Genomic DNA, 20662 nt, shown 5'->3' with positions numbered 1-20662 from the left:
AATTCTACTTCTTCAATTGTCTTTTGACTCCATTGCCTTCTCTTCATTTTCATTTCCCATTTGTTCGTCTTCCACACTGGTACATTTTTTTTTTCTGTCTGGAAATATAAGCACAGTGTAATTCTTGTCTTTAAAGTCCTTCAAAAGCTCCCTGTAGTACAGAGTTGTGTCTTCCATGCCGGTCAAGGCCTGGCCCCTCCTTCTCTTCCATGCTGTCTTTAGCCACTGCTCCTCAGAGACTTAGGCTTCTCCTTTCATTGGCTGTCTTCTGGATTCCCCAGTGATCCCAGTTCCTTCACCACCTCCTGCCCTCGCATATGCTGTTCTCTCTGGCTGCAACACCCTTCCCCACTACTCCACCCGCCTGATTCTTGCTCATCCTGTAAGACTGCTTAAGGACTGTCCTCTGGCAAATGTACTGACACTCCCAGCTGATGTGAATTCTCCTTTTCTCTGTTCTTAGCACCCTGAGCATATTTCTATCAAATCACACAGCACCCTCTCCAACTTGTTGGTTAGTTGCCTTCTTTTAAGTCTTTAAAACCATGAACTCATTGAAAATATGGGGTTATGTGTCATTCATTCTTTATTGTCTAGCAAGTGCCTGAAATCTCCAAGAAAGGCGTTTTGAGCTAAAAGAAGCAAATTAAAATTGCAATTGTGTAAATAAATTATCTACAATTTAGTAGCCTTTAAAAATTCTAATATTTGGTCTTTTAATTAATCATGAGGTTAACATGCTGTTCTTAGCATGAGACTCTTGCTGCATGGCACGTTTAGTTTGTAGTGACTTCTGTGTGGAAGACTCTCAGGTGCTGAATTCCGATGGGTCTTTTCTACCCTGATTGATTGCTACTTGTCTTAGCCAAGATTTTGCCTTTGTTTTCCAATATGCAAAGTGGGGTGTTGAGAAGACCTGCTACCTATATACCTTAAAAGATTCTCTGGTGACTCAACAATGCTTATTTCAAATTTGGAAATCCCCAGGAGGAAAGCACTTCAAATTAAAACAGTACACTTGTTTAGCACATTTCTTAAGTTCAGTCTTTTTCCTTTCTTCCTTAAAAGTTTTAGTTGTGTCTTAGCAGCAGGGTTTCTCAACCTTAACACTGTTGACATTTTGGACCAGGTAATTCCTTGTGGGGAACTATCTTGCACATTGTCAGATGGTTGAACAGCATCCTTGACTTCTACGACTTCTACCCACTAACTTGTCAGTAGCAGTCCCTCATACTGTGCCCACCAAAAATGTGTCTTCAGACATTGACAAGTGTCCTTTGGGAGAGGTGCTGCACCATCTCACTGCCTGCCCCCCACCGACCACCGCTGTTGAGAAGCATTGCTTTATACTAAGCATCATTAGGCACTAATAAGCTTTTTATAAACAGATTGACGATTTAAAAAATTATTGTTTGAGCTCCCTGATGTGATTGCATAGACAACTCAGGGTTGCTAGTTTGTTATTTTTCTTTCTTTCTAATACCCTGGGGTGAAATATGTGAGGACACAAGAGCAGATTATAGGCAGATTACCCAAACAACTTCAGTCACAAGGGCTCATCTTTTTTATTACCTTTGGCATCAGCTTTTACCAATGAGGGTAGGATATAATTTCAGGAGGTCACAGTCCATATTGTGGAGCTTGTGTGAGTCATATAAGCCCAGAAGTAATTTTTTTTCTCCACATAGATATATTAGGCAATTTATATGTTGGTATGTATACTCTAGAAAAAATATGTTGCCTATTATTGCAGAAGATATGTGATGATGTAACAGAGAAAAATCAAAATAAACCTTAATTAAGCAGTAAAATGAGGTAATCAGCCCCGGTTCCCTTTCTGCCTCTCCACCAACTCCTCGGGCTGTCTTTGATAATTACTCTGCTAGGGTCTCACAGTCTGTACAGGAGCCTGAGTGCTGGCAGAGAATGAATGATTGCTTTTTTCCTTTCCTTTCTGAAAGTAAAGACTAGTATATAATTCTATACAAATGATTTTGAAGTACCTGACATAGGATGTTTATAAAACACAAAATTCCATTATGGTATTTTATCCTCAACAGTAATTTTCAGTTGGGTATTGATTATATGTTTTTAGAGTAAATATCTATATGTAATGACATTCAGTAGTCTCTTAGATGTTTCTAGACTTTAGAAAAAACATAAAATTTCATTTATGTGCATGTTCTTTCTTTAGGCTGATCTCTCAAATTTTTTTCTGTTTTTTCTTTTTAAGGGACATAATGTATGTACCATTTTTTGTGTATGATGCAAAATATTAGACTGAGTCATCCCACGTGAATGGGTATTTTGTTCAGCCATTTTGCCTGGCCAAGTACACTTGGTCAGAGGCTTTTTAAAAAAAAAAAATGTCTCGTTTCTCTCATTTTGGAAGTATTTTAATCATCACCCGTCTCACAAATACTGTCACCAGGATTGTAATAATATAATGAATACACCATGGTTTCTAAAAATGCCTGTGAGTTGCCTGTCCCCGCTGCCTGTAGACTGTTGCCGTCCTCACAGGTTCCCGGTCATTCTGTCTATCGAGAATCACTGCAGCATCCAGCAGCAAAGGAAGATAGCTCAGTACCTGAAAGGAATATTCCGAGACAAGCTGGACCTGTCATCTGCAGACACAGGAGAGACCAAGCAGCTGCCAAGCCCTCAAAGTCTGAAAGGCAAAATCCTAGTGAAGGTAAAGACTTCAAGGAACAGTAAGAGGCAGAATGACCAGTTCAGCCCTCTCTCCCTTAAGGACTAAAACCTGTTTTATCAAAAGAACAATAATTAGAGTCAGTACATAAAGGGTTGTGTCTGCACCTGGTTCCAATTTATTTATAGTCATACCTTCAGAAAAAGCTTGCTATTGACTGACTGTGTACCCTGGGATTTGTTTTGATGAAGCAAGAACATCAATACTGTAAGCCAAGTGTTTAATAGTTTAGTCTGCAATAGTTCACAATGGAGAGAAATACATGTATAGGAGCATGGGATACAAGGGAGGAGAAGGCTCCTTGTGTCCATATCTGAAAACATTTATTTCAGATTCTTCTCTCCCATTTCAAGCTCCAATAACTGTCAAAAAAAAAAAAAAAAATGCCTTCACGGTTGGTCCGTCTTAGTTATGTAAGTGAGAGCTCTCTTCAAAGAGGAGCACAGGCCCAGACAGTGCCCACAGGACTTGTGTGTCTGCAAAGGAGCAGTAGGCGAATAGAATGATATTTTATAAACAGATCTCCTGAGGGAGGAAACTTACTACCTGCAGTGAATATTTTTAATACAAGAAATAACCAGAAAGTGATATGAGATTTCAGATCACTGACTTTGTGGTTCTACTTAATTCCAGTTAATTTTATGTGTTTGGACCAAAACCATCTTGGAGAGTTGTATTGTTTTGAGACTAAAAACCTAAGGAAGAGCAGTAGGGCATTAATATTCAAACTGGGTTATATTTTACTTAAAAGTGGTGTGTACAAAAAACCAAATATCACATAGGAGGCAAAGGAAAGTCAAAGAAACAGTTGATGAAAAATTATTGCTCATTTCATAACAATACTTTAAATGAGGGCTTTAAGGCAGGGCAGCAGATGGGAAAAATGTGAAGTATTCATTTTTGGAATTGGTGAAAACTTGTTTTCCTATCAGTTAAATGATAATTATAGACTGAATCCATCAAAGAGGCATTGTGGGGCATTTGTATGTTGGAAAGCATTTTGAATAAAAGCTCCAAATAATGCAACAGATAACATTAAGGCCAATTTTTCTGAATTCTTGCTAAAGCACTCTGGATGAAAACTGATTCCTGGATTAGAAAGCTAAATGTCACCTTTATAGCCCTATAACTGTTTCCCTATTTCCTGAATAGTCCTTAGCCAGCAGTCAGAAGGTTAGATACAGAATAAGTACATTTGGTTGAAATCTTTCCCTTTTCCATGGTGGAACTTCAGGTAGGTATTTGATGGGAACTGAGTCCCTTCTGCATAACTGGACTTTGGGTCATTTGGCAACAGATGTCCTGGGGCTGATGGGCACCAGGATGGATTGGAGCCACAATATCTGAGGCTTTCATTGGAAGGAGTGGTAGCTGTCTGGACTGTGTTTGTTTCAAGGGACTTTTTGCTTGACCCCATTTGCAAGTAGTAACTTCTCTAGACTTTGAGATTTCCTAGATCCATGGATGAGCCCACATCCATTTGCAGAAAATACAAGAGAACTAATTTTGCTCTGTTCCTTAGCATTAGAACAATCTCTGATCTGAAAAGCAACATTTGTTTCACTACATACCACTTTGGAAATAGACAAATTATTTATTATTATAATTATAATATACTTTTTTCCAAACACACATTGCTATATATTTATACATATACATATGTCATATGTGTGTATACACATGTATAGGTGTGTCCTGAAAAGTAAACAGAAAGTTGCCTTTAAACAAAAATAATAAGCTTAGATTTTTTCATAGACCTTTATTGCTGAAAGAAACATTAATTATCTGGTCCAAGCTTCCAACTTTTTACAGATGTGAATCACAGAGTTTTTACCACCCTCCTGGGGCCATGCAGCTTGGAGGTGAGAGGAACTATAGTTCTAGGTAACTTGCAATGTTTCCGTGTACTATGGGCCAATTATTCTAATTCTTGAGTCTAACTCCCACATGAAATGATATGTAGATCAGAGGGGGATACCTAGAAGGTACCTGAACATTCTTTGTTTATATCTACACTGGACCACAGCTAAGTTCCTTAAGTCCCATTAACTTCTCCCGAAATGTATCCTATAACTTTCCTTAGGAGTAACACTATTGATAAGGGACTTTAAGAAACAATGTTCTGTTATATTGCTTTTCTTCCTATATGCCTGGATAAAGTATCTTTTGAGAAGCAGGAATGTGGAGAAGATATGGCCCTCATGGTTTTTAATTCAATTTTAAAAGGACTGAAAATGAGAATACCATGTGGATGCTCTGAGAAGGCTGCCTCTCTTTATTCCCTTGCCCATGGCCCCACTTACAGGAAGGGGGAGGGCAGCTTAATGTGGCCCCCTGCCTACTCAGGACTGCCTGCTCATCACCATCACTCTCCTGGCCACTCTGTGGTGTCAGGACCCTTCGTATCACTCAGGGATTGCTATTCCTTACTGATGCTATTTCTCATTTGTTAGCTTTGTTCTATCTAACATTTAAAAAAGATACTGAGTTTTGATGCTATTTCAAATGAGGAAATTGCTATCACTATTATTTTAAGTGTCTGTGTGCAAGTCCATCTTGGTGTCTGCCATTATGCCCAAAAGGTATAAATAAAGGAGGGTGTTCATTTGATGTCTATAAGTTTCTGAACTGTGTCTGGTTACCACTTAATTGAGGACCTTATTTCTGGTGCTGCCATATCACCACAGCTACTCTCTAATGCCCTCTAAAACAGAGAAAAATCAACTCATTTTATAGAAGCCTTTGTGTCAATAAGACAATATATAGGCGTAAATGCTTTAATTCTAAGCTTTCTTGTTAATTGTTGATACACAGGAGGAAGCAAAAACCTGTTTTGCCATATTTACTTATATTCATAATATATGTACATATCCATATGTCGACTTGCCTCTATATTGTGGAAAGGACAGAAAAAGGTATAGGTTTCACTTTGCAGATAGCATATACAAATAAGAAATAAAATATATACTCATACAAAGGGAAGTCATATCCCACCTTTTTAATCCTATAAACATCTTTCTGTAAATTAAATGAAGTGTTAAGTATCCAAACCCCCAAAGTGTGGATTCTTCATACAGATTTTGTTTTCATTACATAAATGACTTGATTGAAACTATTACTATGCTCAGTACCCAAGGTCAAGAGCTTTGGCTATCAGGGAGGGCACGTGAAAACTGAGAGGGAGAGTTCTCAGAAAATCTGACTATGCTGGTGGCCTTGTGGTGGGAGACAGTGGCTGAAGAGGAGGTCCAGAATGCTGGAGGGGGGCCAATAATGGTTTGGGAAGCAGAAATACCAGAAGTTCCTGGAGCTCAAGTTTAGAGATCAGACTAGGTAGTAGTCTGGGATGATATTTAGAATTTTATCATTATTTTTGGCTGCCAAGTAGATGAAGCTCCTTCCATGTTTAAGGAATTCCCCCAATCCTTCTATTTTAAGGAATTTCCCCCCTGGGGTTAAAAATGCTGGACATGTGCTTTTGCAGCCTCTCTTAGAGCTAGGGTGTGGGCACATGGTTTAGAGGCCAACAATCACATGAACCTGCCTCAGACATCAAATCAGAAATCAAAACAAACTAGTGATTGTGGTGAGGGGTGGTGGGAGTGGTGGCAGCTACGTTTAGGGCTCAAGGGCACATCTCTGGCAGGAGTCCTTGGTGTCTGTGGTGTGGATAATGGAATTGAAAGCATGAGGTCTGTGCTTAGTTGTGTTGGAAATGGTATATTCAGTGTATTAGTTCCGCCCCATGATTTTGGTTGGTGATCCTGGTAGTTACCTACAGCTGCATAACAAATCACCCCCAAATTTAGTATCTTAAAACAACAAACCTTTATTACCCAATAGTTGCTGTAGGTCAGGAATCTGAGTGTGCTTAGCTGGGTCCTTGGCTTAAGTCCTCTCATGGGACCACAGCTGAGGTATTGGCCGCTGTCATCTCAAGGCTTGCCAGGGGAGAATCAGCTGCCAAGATCCCTTTAGTGGCTGCCGGCAGGTGGCCGTTCCTTACCGGCTATTGGCCAGAGACCTCCTTCAGTTCTGTGCAGTGTGGGCCCCTCCATAGCATAGCTCAGAACATCAAAGCAGAGAAGGAGAACAAGAGAGAACGAGTTCTGTAGGAGGAGAGGAGAGGCAAGCAAGCAAGAAGCCGCACTCTTTCTGTAATCTAACCTCAGAAGTGACATCCTATCACTTTTGCTGTACTCCATTTATCAGAGGTGGATGACTAGGTCCAGCCCACACTCAAGGGAAGGGATTGCAGAAGGGCCTGAATACCAAGAGGTAGGAACTGCTGGGGGAGTTTTAGAGGCTGCCTCACGCAGTGGCCTTGGCCACTTAGCTAAAGGGCCTGATTTTGCCCCACCTGCTTCTCTAGGAGATTCTAGGAACCATTCAACTTCCTATCAATGTTCTTTCTGCTTGCAATTAAGATGCCTGGTAAGATCCAAATGCTGAAATGCCTAGAAACCCTTATCAGGCCCCTGGACTTGCCCTCTGCCTCTGCCTTTTTTTTTTTTTTTAACTTCTACATTTTCTGAATATAAATTGGGAAATGTAGAAAAGGAAAAAATGGCATCACCCATAACACTATTACCCAGAGATACTCATAATAATACACCATATTTCTTGCCAGAGTTTTTCTGAGTTTATCCATCACTGAGATCATGGGTGTGTGTATGTGTGTGTGTGTGTGTTTGTTTTATATATATATATATATATATATATATATATATATATAAAATTCTATAACTTAGGTTTTCTACCATGTTACTGTAAGAGTAAATTATACATTTATACATTTGTGGTAAAAAAGCCCCTGATTCCTAAAAGATGGTAAGTGGTCATGAGGGCCATGCTCCAGCCGTGCAGAAGTCTCATTGCCTCATTGGTGACAGAGGGCTTGTCATGCAGAGGACACAGCAAGTACGAGGTGAGGGCGCATTTCACCTGCTCAGGAGAATACACCACTCTTAAGGGCATGAGATGGGTGATGCAGCCAACTTAACTATTTTAAGTGCATAGTTCAGTTGTGTTAAGGACATTCACACTGCTGTGTATTCTTTCCATTTTGCAAAACTGAAACTCCATACCATTGAATAACTCCCTGCTGTCCCCTCCCCTCAGCCCTGGTAACCACTATTCTACCTCCTATTCTATGAATTGACTACTCTGGGTGCCTGATGTAAGTGGAATCATATAGTATTTGTCCTTTTATGACTAGGTTATTTCAATTAGCTTAAGTTCCTCCAGGTTTATCCACTTTACAACATGTCAGAATTCCCTTCCATTTACGACCAAATATCATCCCACTGTATGCATATGCCACATTTTGCTTTGTCAATGACCAATTCATCTGTCCGCAGACACTTGGGTTGCTTCCACATTTTGACTATCATGAATTTATTTTTATTTTAAAATCAGGTGTTCTGTTGTGTTTCAGGGCAAGAAGTTGCCATATCATCTTGGGGATGATGCAGAGGAAGGGGAAGTCTCTGATGAAGATAGTGCAGATGAAATTGAAGATGAGTGCAAGTTCAAGCAACACTATGTAAGTTACAGGCATGGCCATCGTTTGTACCCTCCCTGTGCTGCAGTAAAAGATGGGGCTGTGTGGCATCCTCCCAATAAAGTGGCTATGATGTGAAAAGGATACTTACTGAAAATTACTTTGTGTGCTGGCACACACACACTCAAATGTTTGAGTGAATGAGTTGAGGATTCTTGTGTCTTAGAGTTAGAAGAATGTTAGTGGTTAACCCATCTGACCCTCTCTCTGGGGACACATCTGCTCCTATTATAACTTGGTCAGAACTCAAATAGTGGTTGGAAATGTCACTGACTTTGATGAAATAAACTGGTCTAGCATCATTTCCCCTGCTTGCTGCTAGCAGCCCCTCTGTGCTGTGTCTGCCAAGGCTGGCTCACACAACCTGGTCTGCTTCATTAGGATGCCTGTCCCTCTGTAAGGAAATGTACCCTGGAGCAGAGGATTTCCAAGCTCTTCCAGACACGCATGTGACTCTTGACTAAATCTTTAATTTGACACATCTTATATAAAAAGGCGTAGAATTGTTTGTCATCTGTATGGTGCTTCAGACCCCTATCCTAAATCAAACAGCTGACTTTGTAGAAAAGCACCATTTAGTCAGGTAATCCAGAAGAAATACAAACCTGGTGGCCACGTAAAGCTTAAAGAGGAACCTCCTTCATGGGGGACTAGGATTTCTCACCCCTCTTCACTGCTGCCACCTTCTACAACTCATTGTCAGGGGCACAGGACAATCTGAGTGTAGCGCTGTGGACAAACTGAAGGTTCCTCACCTGGATTCTCACCTGGCCCTGGCTGGCTTGCTCACTACACATGTGTGGGCAATGCATCATTACTGACTCTATATAAAGAGCCCTGCCCAGTGCTCTGTGCTACACGGTGGGGTAGTTGAAAGGCTGTAGGAGAGCAGAGCAGAGGCTGTAGTGGTGGCAGCGCCAAGGACAGAGACTGGGATGGCTGTGCGGGCAGAGGCCCAGAGGCAGAGACTGGCTTGCTGCATGCAGACCCGCTCTGAGTGAATGGGATTCTAGTGACTAATGTGCCACTGTGGAAATAAAGTTGGGGTGAAACCCTTTCACCCCAAGAAGGTTCTACTGTCATTTCTTTGGTCAAAACTGAATCCATAGTGAACTTGCCTGGGGCTGAAACCCATTGGCAAGACAAGCACCCACTTATGTTAGTTTGATAAAGGGTTACAATTTCACTTCTACAGCAAAGCAGGATTCCTCTAGATGTCAGGACTATTATTCTGCCCTCTAAACATCAGGGGAAGTTTGTGTAAAATCCTATTTACATTATTGCCCTGAATTCAGTTATTATATACTTAAAAACAGTTGTCTTGTAGATGATAGTAATCATGATGGCTTCCTTAGGCCCCAAAGGGAGCCATGTTACTAGAGAGCTGGCAACAGAGTCCCGACAGCCGAAGTCTCAGATGTGTCTGTTTTGGCTTTCATATACTTTAAAAGGGATGAAGTGCAAAAGATTCAGCTTAAAGTGAAATAGAAAAATTACCATCTGTATTAATTAATTAGTAGTTTATTTTAGCTCAGTTAAAACCAACAACTAATAGGGCGTATGGTCACAGAAAATTCATCTAAACAGATTTCCGTAAGTGAAAATATAGTTAATATTTTAAATAGCTTCTTTCTTACACTTCCAGATATTTGTTGTTTTTGTAATTACTTACATGTGATTATGGAAATTTAGCTCTGTTTTTTTAGCTTGATTTTATAAACCAGATTTTAATCTCTGATGTTCATTATGTATACTTATATACATATGTGCATACACACACACACACACACACACACATATATATATTTGATTGCATCTTATTTGCAAAATAAGTTGGTAGCTTCATCATAGTCTATCATTTGAAAGCAGGGAACAGAAAGGCTTGACTAAATTTTGTGCTTAGAGAATGCTATTTTTTTACTGAAAATGAGTAGTAGAAATTTAGGTATTATCCCAGTGTAGTCATTTATTGCTATGAGTAAGAACCAAGTTCTAGATCCAACTAGTTACATAATTTTTCTTCTAATGTCAATGAGCCTCCTAACTTTCTAAGTTAAATATGTCTGTGATTACTAAAGAGAGTTAGCCATAGTTTTATGGAAACAAATCAGTAATTTCACCTATAAAAATATCCAATTGGGTTCCTCTCATTTTCAATATCTTAGTTGGGTTCTAGGAACCCATACCAGTAGGTGGCTTAGAACATGATTCCATAAAGATAGTGTATTTCATTTAGATTCTTTGATTTGGGCCTAGGTAAAAGCAGAAAGCCCCTTAATTGTAAAGTTTTACAGGTGTCTCTTTGTTACACTTCAGGAGAGAAAATACATAAACCAACATTCTAGTGGAAAGTATCCTTACTTCACTTTTTCAAATCTTTTTTCTCTACTTTGGACCTTTTTTGAGAAAAGGCAATTCTGTACTTAGAAAACCAAAGTGTTATCCTATAATCAGTCAATTTATAGTCCTGTTGTCAGCAGAGGGCTCAAATGCCTTATCTGAGTGTCGAATGTAAATTGCCTCATTTAAAATGAATGCCTGATTATATTTCTGTAGAAAGATGTACTGTGCATAGTTTATGTGCAACCAATAATTACCTTAGAGGAAGTCTTAACCTCAGTTTTAAGTTAACAGAATGTGGTTAGATTTATAAGTTATATTTGAATTATTGTAGTAAAGATTTTAGCGTAGCATTCATGGATACTATAATAACTCGTGAGGCTTATACAAGATTTGTTTGCACGTTCAGCAAATAGTTATTGAGCATCTTCTGTTACTCAAAAGGGCAGATGAGGCCCTCATGTTGAGGGTGTTGGGGCATATATCAGTAAACAAAACAGACAAAAATCTTTGCCTTCATGGACTTTTACATTAATGGAAGAATGGAAGGATAGACAAGAATAAAATAACTAAGTAACATATATAGTGTACTAGGCAGTGTTAAGTGCAAAAAGAAAAAAAGGGAGGGAAGAAATGTAAAAAAGTGTCATGTGTGTGTGTATGTGTGCATATGTCAGCATGTGTGGAGGATCTATTGAAGTTTTAGATGGGATGGCCTGGAAAGGTCTCACAGTGAAGGTGACATTTGAGCCAAGACCTAGAAGTGAAGAGTTAGCCATGCTGCTCTCAGGAGGAATGCTCCAGGCAGAGGGAGCAGCAACTGTAAAGGTCAGAAGCAGGCTTTGTGGCTCACCCAGCATCGCTCTGGCGCTGGAACCAAGACCCTCACACAGCCTTCTTGCTCCTCTGCCTCCTGTCCCTTGTAATTAAGGGATTCAAATCATACCAAAAGTTTTTTGCTTACATCGTAAAGGCTTTCTGTTGTTGGATTAATTGAATCCTTTAAGCTTTTGCCTCATTATTTTGTCATTTGAGTCATAGAGAAAATCTGGCCCATGATGTATAAACCACAAGGGAAAACCGGTGTGTTCAGTGACCCAAGAAACATGCACCTCAAAGACAAGGGACAGTGTCCTTTCAACCACAGTGCAGTCATCTAACAGATTTGGTCAGTGAGGTCAGCTCACCATTGTTCATCCTTTCATACAGTGTGCCTTATGGATTCTCCACCCCTGTATTTCAGCTTCGCTGATATTTTCTCTTTCCTGCTGAGTTATTCAGTATTTTTTTTTCTTGTACTCCCTGAATCTATATTCAGCCAGCCTCTTAGGCACAAATATCAGCTATCTCCTACATGACTCATCCCATAAACATGAAGCCTTCCAACAAGTTTAAATGAGCCCTAGGACAGCATGTATATCTCATACTACACATACTCATTGTTTTCCTCTCTTCTCACTACTTTAGCTACAAATCCATCTTCTTCCGTTAGTGATTCATTTGATGATTTTTGAGCCATTTTGAGATTAATTGATTTAAGACTTGTCAGCAGTCATAGAAGGGATGAGTGACCTCCTGAGGTTGTGACTGTCACTGAAAGCATACACTCAGACAGTCAGTGCCCACATACTGAACATGCTGTTGCATTCTGGCAGCAAGGAGGGGGAATGGAAAAGGTGACCTAGAAGATCTCTGAAGATTCTGATTGTTTCTCATACAGGGTGCAACTTCTGCCATCCTGCTTAAAGAGTTAAGGTGGTGCATATTTAAGGTCTAACAATGTGTATGTTATATATATGTATATTTTCCCTTGTGTTTTAGAGGTGTTGTCTTCTCGGGATTACTATTGCTGAGAAGTCTCCGATCAGTCTATTTTGCTTTCCTTGGTGGTCATCTCTTTCTATCCTCATTGTTCTGTACTTTCACGATTAAATGGCTAGGGATGGACTTATTTTTTTAACACTCAGTATTCATTTCCTACTAGAGAACTCATGTTTTCTTTCATTCTAGAAAATTCTAAGCCATTTTTTTCTTTGATTGTTGTGTATTTTTTCTTTGAGCAAATGTTCTGTTCCATATCCTCAGCCCTCTTTTTTGGGAAGTCCTGTTGCATTTATGTTGGAATCTGTCCCTTACATCTCTTAATTATTTTTTAATTTTGTTCTTCAATATTTTCTCTATCTCTGTGCTGGCTTCTGGGTACTGTTTATGGTATTAATTTTGAATTCATGAACTGCCTTTTTGTGCCTGGTCTAGAGTTTAACCCAGCCAGCTATTGTTCTTTTAATTCTAATTCTATACTGTTTATTTACAAAATTTATTATTGATTCCTTTTTATGGGTACTTGTTCTTATTTCATTATCTGGCTTCTTAATCTCTTGCTTTCTTGTGATATATTTTTTTCATATATTTGAGCATCTAACTATATTAATTTTAAAGTGAAATTGTGTATTCCCATTCTGTGTGTTGAAGTCTTTGCCACTCAGTCTTGGCATTAGTTTTCCAGTTTTAGAATTTTGGGTTAAAGGTTGAATTTTGAATGGAATATTTTTTCCTTCCATTCTCTTCTGTACTCACCCTTCGTATCTAGTGATTATGGGACTGCTTCCATCTGAACTCCGAGCACTCCCCACACACACCCAGGCCCCACATTCCTAACCAGACCTTATTAGTTTCTTATGCTTCCTGCAAGGACCCTTGCAGGGACCGTACCCCAGTTTTCTTGGTTTCATGTTGTGAGACCAATTCTAATCTCTCACAGCATATGGGGAACCTTTAGTCTTTTCTTACAAAATAAGATATAAATTCTTGGCCTCCTCTACCTTCTTTGAATATGGAACTCAATTACATTTATGATTGTGATGATTTTGTTTATTTTTGACCAAGGTTATGATTTTTCTCTTTGTAAATCCTTCTATCATTGGGGGGGTCAAAACATGAATGTATATGGCCATATATAAACCCTCATATATGTAGAGATGTACATGCCCAGACTCACATACATTTTGGATTATCTTTTTCTTTTTCTTTTTAAAATTACATTGTATAAGAATGATTCCTTTAATAAGATTTTAAAATGTTTCACATCTCTAAAGACACATCACTTTTTGTTACTTTGCTGACATTGCAATGTTATTTTTATTTATTTATTTATTTTATTTTGGTATCATTAATCTACACTTACATGAAGAACATTATGTTCAGTAGGCTCCCCTCTTCAAATACTCCCCACAAACCCCATTACAGTCACAGTCCATCAGTGTAGTAAGATGCTGTAGAATCACTACTTGTCTTCTATATGTTGTACAGCCCTCCCCGTGCCACCCCCACATTATACATGCTAATCGTTATGCCCCCTTTCTTTTTCCCCACTCTTATCCCTCCCTTCCCACCCATCCTCCCCAGTCCCTTTCCCTTTGGTAACTGTTAGTCCATTCTTGGATCTGTGACTCTGCTGCTGCTGTTCTGTTCCTTCAGTTTTTCTTTGTTCTTATACTCCACATATGAGTGAAATCATTTGGTACTTGTCTTTCTCCGCCTGGCTTATTTCACTGAGCATAATACCCTCTAGCTCCATCCATGTGTTGCAAATGGTAGGATTTGTTTTCTTCTTATGGCTGAATAATATTCTATTGTGTATATGTACCACATCTTCTTTATCCATTCATCTACTGATGGACACTTAGGTTGCTTCCATTTCTTGGCTATTGTAAATAGTGCTGCAATAAACATAGGGGTGCATCTGTCTTTTTCAAACTGGGCTGCTGCTTTCTTAGGGTAAATTCCTAGAAGTGAAATTCCTGGGTCAAATGGTATTTCTATTTTGAGCATTTTGAGGAACCACCATACTGCTTTCCACAATGGTTGAACTAATTTATATTCCCACCAACACCGTAGGAGGGTCCCCTTTTTCCACAACCTCGCCAACATTTGTTGTTGTTTGTCTTTTGGATGGTGGCCATCCTTACTGGTGTGAGGTGATATCTCATTGTGGTTTTAATTTGCATTTCTCTGATGATTAGCGATGTGGAGCATCTTTTCATGTGTCTGTTGGCCATCTGAATGTCTTCTTTAGAGAACTGTCTATTCAGCCTCTGCCCATTTTTTCATTGGATTATTTGCTTTTTGTTTGTTGAGGTGTGTGAGCTCTTTATATATTTTGGATGTCAACCCTTTATCGGATCTGTCATTTATGAATATATTCTCCCATACTGTAGGATAGCTTTTTCTTCTATTGATGGTATCCTTTGCTGTACAGAAGCTTTTCAGCTTGGTATAGTCCCACTTGTTCATGTTTGCTTTTGTTTCCCTTGCCTGGGGAGATATGTTCCTGAAGAAGTTACTCATATTTATGGCTAAGAGATTTTTGCCTATGTTTTTTTCTAAGAGTTTTATGGTTTCATGACTTACATTCAGGTCTTTGATCCATTTCAAATTTACTTTTGTGTATGGGGTTAGACAGTGATCCAGTTTCATTCTCTTACATGTAGCTGTCCAGTTTTGCCAGCACCATCTGTTGAAGAGACTGTCATTTCCTCATTGTATGTCCATGGCTCCTTTATCATATATTAACTGACCATATACGTTTGGGTTAATGTTTGGAGTCTCAATTCTGTTCCACTGGTCTGCGGTCTGTTCTTGTGCCAGTACCAAATTGTCTTGATTACTGTGGCTTTGTAGTAGAGATTGAAGTTGGGGAGCGAGATCCCCCCCACTTTGTTCTTCCTTCTCAGGTTTGCTTTGGCTATTCGGGGTCTTTTGTGGTTCCATATGAATTTTTAAACTATTTGTTCCAGTTCGTTGAAGAATGCTGTTGGTAATTTGATAGGGATTGCATCAAATCTGTATATTGCTTTGGGCAGGATGGCCATTTTGACAATATTAATTCTTCCTAGCCAGGAGCATGGGATGAGTTTCCATTTGTTAGTGTCCTCTTTGATTTCTCTTAAGAGTGTCTTATAGTTTTCAGGGTATAGGTCTTTTACTTCTTTGATAAGATTTATTCCTAAGTATTTTATTCTTTTTTGATGCTACTGTGAATGGAATTGTTTTCCTGATTTCTCTTTCTATTAGTTCATTGTTAGTGTATAGGAAAGCCACAGATTTCTGTGTGTTAATTTTGTATCCTGCAACTTTGCTGAATTCCGATATTAGTTCTAGTAGTTTTGGAGTGGAGTCTTTAGGGTTTCTTATGTACAGTATCATGTCATCTGCAAATAGTGACAGTTTGACTTCTTCTTTACCAATCTGGATTCCTGTATTTCTTTGTTTTGTCTAATTGCTATGGCTAGGACCTCCAGTACTGTGTTGAATAACAGTGGGGGGAGTGGGCATCCCTGTCTTTGTCCCCAATCTAGAAGGAAAAGCTTTCAGCTTCTCACTGTTCAGTGTGATGTTGGCTATGGGTTTGTCATATATGGCCTTTATTATGTTGAGGTACTTGCCCTCTATACCCATTTTGTTGAGAGTTTTTATCATGAATGGATGTTGAATTTTGTTGAATGCTTTTTCTGCGTCTATGGAGATGATCATGCGGTTTTTGTCCTTTTTGTTTATGTGGTGGATGATGTTGAAGGATTTCCGAATGTTGTACCATCCTTGAATCCCTGGGATGAATCCCACTTGGTCATGGTGTGTGATCCTTTTGATGTATTTTTTAATTCAGTTTGCTAATATTTTGTTGAGTATTTTTGCATCTATGTTCATCAGGGATATTGGTCTGTAGTTTTCATTTTTGGTGGGGTCTTTGCCTGGTTTTGGTATTAGGGTGATGTTGGCTTCATAGAATGAGTTTGGGAGTATTCCCTCCTCTTCTATTTTTTGGAAAACTCTAAGGAGAATGGGTATTATATCTTCTCTGTATGTCTGATAAAATTCCGAGGTAAATCCCTCTGGCCCAGGGGTTTTGTTCTTGGGTAGTTTTTTGATTACTGCTTCAATTTCATTGCTGGTAATTGGTTTGTTTAGATTTTCTGTTTCTTCCTTGGTCAGTCTTGGAAGGTTGTGTTTTTCTAGGAAGTTGTCCATTTCTTCTAGGTTTTCTTGCTTGTTAGCATATAGGTTTTCATAGTATTCTCTAATAATTCTTTGTATTTTTGTGGGGTCCATCATGATTTTTCCTTTCTTGTTTCTGACTCTGTTGATGTGTGTTGACTTTCTTTTTCTCTTAATAAGTCTGGCTAGAGGCCTATTTTGTTTATTTTCTCAAAGAAGCAGCTCTTGGTTTCATTGCTTTTTTCTATTGTTTTATTCTTCTCAATTTTATTTATTTCTTCTCTGATCTTTATTATGTCCCTCCTTCTGCTGACTTTAGGCCTCATTTGTTCTTCTTTTTCCAATTTCAATAAGTGTGATGTTAGACTATTCATTTGGGATTGTTCTTCCTTCTTTAAATATGCCTGGATTGCTATATACTTTCCTCTTAAGACTGCTTTCTCTGCATCCCACATAAGTTGGGGCTTTTGTGTTGTTGTTGTCATTTGTTTCCATATATTGTGTGATCTCTATTTTGATTTGGTCATTGATTATTTAGGAGCATGTTGTTAAGCCTCCATGTGTTTGTGAGACTTTTGCTTTCTTTGTACAGTTTATTTCTAGTTTTATGCCTTTGTGGTCTGAAAAGTTGGTTGGTAGGATTTCAATCTTTTTGAATTTACTGAGGCTCTTTTTGTGGCTGAGTATGTGGTCTATTCTGGAGAATGTTCCATGTGCACTTGAGAAGAATGTGTATCCTGTTGTTTTTGGATGTAGAGTTCTATAGATATCTATGAGGTCCATCTGTTCTAGTGTGTTGTTCAGTGCCTCTGTGTCCTTACTTATTTTCTGTCTGGTGGATCTATCCTTTGGAGTGAGTGGTGTGTTGAAGTCTCGTAAAATGAATGCATTGCATCCTATTTCCTCCTTTAATTCTGTTAGTAATTTGTTTCAGATATGCTGGTGCTCCTGTATTGGGTGCATATATATTTATAATGGTTATATCCTCTTGTTGGACTGACCCCTTTATCATTATGTAATGTCCTTCTTTATCTATTGTCACTTTCTTTGTTTTGAATTCTATTTTGTCTGATACTAGTACTGCAACACCTGCTTTTTTCTCCCTGTTGTTTGCATGAAATATCTTTTTCCATCCCTTGACTTTTAGTCTGTGCATGTCTTTGGGTTTGAGGTGTGTCTCTTGTAAGCAGCATGTAGATGGGTCTTGCTTTTTTACCCGTTCTATTACTCTGTGTCTTGATTGGTGCATTCAGTCCATTTACATTTAGGGTAAGTATTGAAAGATATGTACTTATTGCCATTGCAGGCTTTAGGTTCATGGTTACCAAAGGTTCAAGGTTAGCTTCTTTACTATCTTAGTGTCTAACTTAACTCCCTTACTGAGCTATTATAAACACTGTCTGATGATTCTTTATTTCTCTCCCTTCTTATTCCTCCTCCTCTATTCTTCATATGTTGGGTGTTTTGTTCTGTGCTCTTTTGTGTTTCCTTTGACTGCTTTTGTGGGTAGTTGATTTTATTTTTTGCCTTTAGTTAGTATTTGGTTGGTCTGCTTTCTTTGTCGTGATTTTGTTTTCTCTGATGACATCTATTTAGCCTTAGGAGTGCTCCCATCTAGAGCAGTTCCTCTAAAATACCCTGTAGACGTGGTTTGTGAGAGGCCAATTTCCTCAACTTTTGCTTGTCTGGGAATTGTTTAATCCCTCCTTCATATTTAAATAATAATCGTGCTGGATACAGTATTCTTGGTTCAAGGCCCTTCTGTTTCTTTGCATTAAATATATCATGCCATTCTCTTCTGGCCTGTAAGGTTTCTGTTGAGAAGTCTGATGATAGCCTGATTGGTTTTCCTTAGTAGATGAACTTTTTTCTCTCTCTGGCTGCCTTTAATACCCTGTCCTTGTCCTTGATTTTGCCATTTTAATTATTATGTGTATTGGTGTTGTCCTCTTTGGGTTCCTTGTGTTGGCAGTTCTGTGTGCTTCCGTGGTCTGAGTGACTATTTTCTCCCCCAGTTTTGGGAAGTTTTCAGCAATTATTTCTTCAAAGACACCTTCTTTCCCTTTTTCTCTCTCTTCTTCTTTTGGTACCCCTATAATGTGGGTATTGTTCTGTTTTGATTGGTCACACAGTTCTCTTAATATTCTTTCATTCTTGGAGATCCTTTTATCTCTCTCTGCATCATCTTCTCTGCATTCCTGTTCTCTGATTTCTTTTCCATTAACAGCCTCTTGCATCCTGTCCATTCTGCTTTTAAGTCCTTCCAGAGATTGTTTTATTTCTGTATTCTCCCTCTGTACTTGCTCCTGTAGCTCTTGCATATTTGTCTCCAGATCCATCAGCATGGTTATGACCTTTATTTTGAATTCTGTTTCAGGGAGATTGGTTGCATCTGTCTCCCCAGGCCCTCTCTGAGGGGTTGTCTGGACTATTTTGGACTGGACTAAATTCTTCTGCCTTTTCATGGTGATAGCAGTGGCTGTAGGCCGGTAGCGGGTGTGTCAGCTGGGAGAAGAAAGTCTTTTCCTGCTTGCTGGTTGCCTTGCCCTTCTCCACTGCCTGTGACGGTTACCCGCACTCCTGGAGCAGCCACCAGGTTCGTCCCCTAAGCTGCTGGGGGCGGGGTCTCTGTCATAGCAGCACAGAGCCCTGAGGGGAGTGACAGGTGCGCCGGGTGCGCTCTCCTGTGAAAGTTGTGCTCCTGCCAGGCAGCTGTATGCTGGCAGCGGCCTTTGGGTTTGGCCTGGGTGGCTGTGTGCTGGGCTGAGGTTTTTGGCAGCTGCTGGGGGTGCGGCTGCTCCTGGGCTGCTCCTCTGCCACTGCCGCCAGCTCCTGTGGGCCGCTCCCAGGCCCCTCTGGTGCCACTGCAGGTGTGTGCAGGCTGCTTCTATGCTCCTCTGGCGCCGCTGCCGGTGCACACAGGTTGCTCCCAGGCTGCTCTGTCGCTGCCACCGTCATCTCGTGCAGGCCTCTCCTGGGCCCCTCTGGTGGCGCTGCTGCCGGCGTGCGTGGGCCACACTCGGGCCCCTCTGGCACTGCTTCAGGTGTGTGCAGGTCACTCCCAGGCCCCTCTGGTGCTGCCACCATCAGCATGCGTGGGCCGCTCCCAGGCGCCTCGGTTGCCTCCACCACGGGCTCGCATGGGCCACTCCCAGTCCCCTCTGGCACCGCCACTGCAGGCTCACACAGGCCACTCTGTCATCGCTGCTGCCGGCTCACACAGGCCAGTCCTGGGCTGCTTGGGCGCCACTGCTGTGGGCTTGCACGGGCCGCTCTGTCGCTGCCCCCACTGGCTCACACAGGCCGGTCCCAGGCCACTTTGCCACCGCTGCCATGGGCTCGCATGGGCCGCTCCCGGGCTCCTCTGGTGCCACTGGCCCTGGCGCATGCTGCTACTCTCCCACTACTTGGCTGGTGTGTCAGGGTCCGCTCCAGTTGGGGGAATGACTGGAGGCTGCTTATTGCCGTGAGGCGCTTCAGAGCTGCACTTCTGCCCAGGGAGGTTAGGTTGCCTAGAGTTCCCCAGGATTCCCAGCTGCTGGGCTGAGTGTGCTGGGATGACTTCATCCAGCTGTGGAGTCCCTGTCCCTTTAAGACCTGCAAAAAGCACTCGCTTTTCTTTTGTCTCAGGGTGCTGGTTGCGGGGACCTGCTTGTAGGTTTTTGCTTTTCTGTTTCTCTAATATCCAGCACCCTGTGCACCATGTGTCTGCACTCCCGGTGCAGATTTCTAGAGCTGGTTATTTAGCAGTCCTGGGCTTTCACTCCCTCCCTGTTCTGGCTCCTTTCTACCTGCCGGGGTCTGGGGTAGGGGGGCGTTCAGGTCCCACTCGGACGCGGCTTGTATCTTACCCCCTTCGTGTGATGCTGAGTTCTCGCAGATGTAGATGTATCCTGGCTGTTGTACTGTATCCACTGGTGTCTCTTTTAGAAATAGTTGTATTTGTTGTATTTTCAAAAATATATATGTTTTGGGAGGAGATTTCCGCTGAACTACTCATGCTGCCATCTTGGCTCCCTTCTCTGTAATGTTATTTTTTTATACATTAGCTA

The 20662-nt window shown here is 40.5% G+C and overlaps 1 protein-coding gene across 5 annotated transcripts in view; it reads left to right on the top strand.

The window, feature by feature from the left end:
* Positions 1-20662, top strand: part of PLCH1 (phospholipase C eta 1) — a 194096-nt gene that overhangs the window by 140609 nt on the left and 32825 nt on the right. For all 5 annotated transcript variants that reach the window (XM_057499436.1, XM_057499432.1, XM_057499437.1 and 2 more), the window contains 2 exons: positions 2524-2695; positions 8151-8258. In XM_057499436.1, the coding sequence (XP_057355419.1) occupies positions 2524-2695; positions 8151-8258 (280 nt within the window). The remainder of the gene's footprint in view (positions 1-2523; positions 2696-8150; positions 8259-20662) is intronic.

The sequence above is a fragment of the Manis pentadactyla genome, chromosome 1 (assembly GCF_030020395.1).
Source record: "Manis pentadactyla isolate mManPen7 chromosome 1, mManPen7.hap1, whole genome shotgun sequence".
Taxonomy (NCBI): Eukaryota; Metazoa; Chordata; class Mammalia; order Pholidota; family Manidae; genus Manis; species Manis pentadactyla.
The sequence above is the reverse complement of the archived record's forward strand: the minus strand, read 5'-3'. Positions and strand labels throughout refer to the sequence as shown.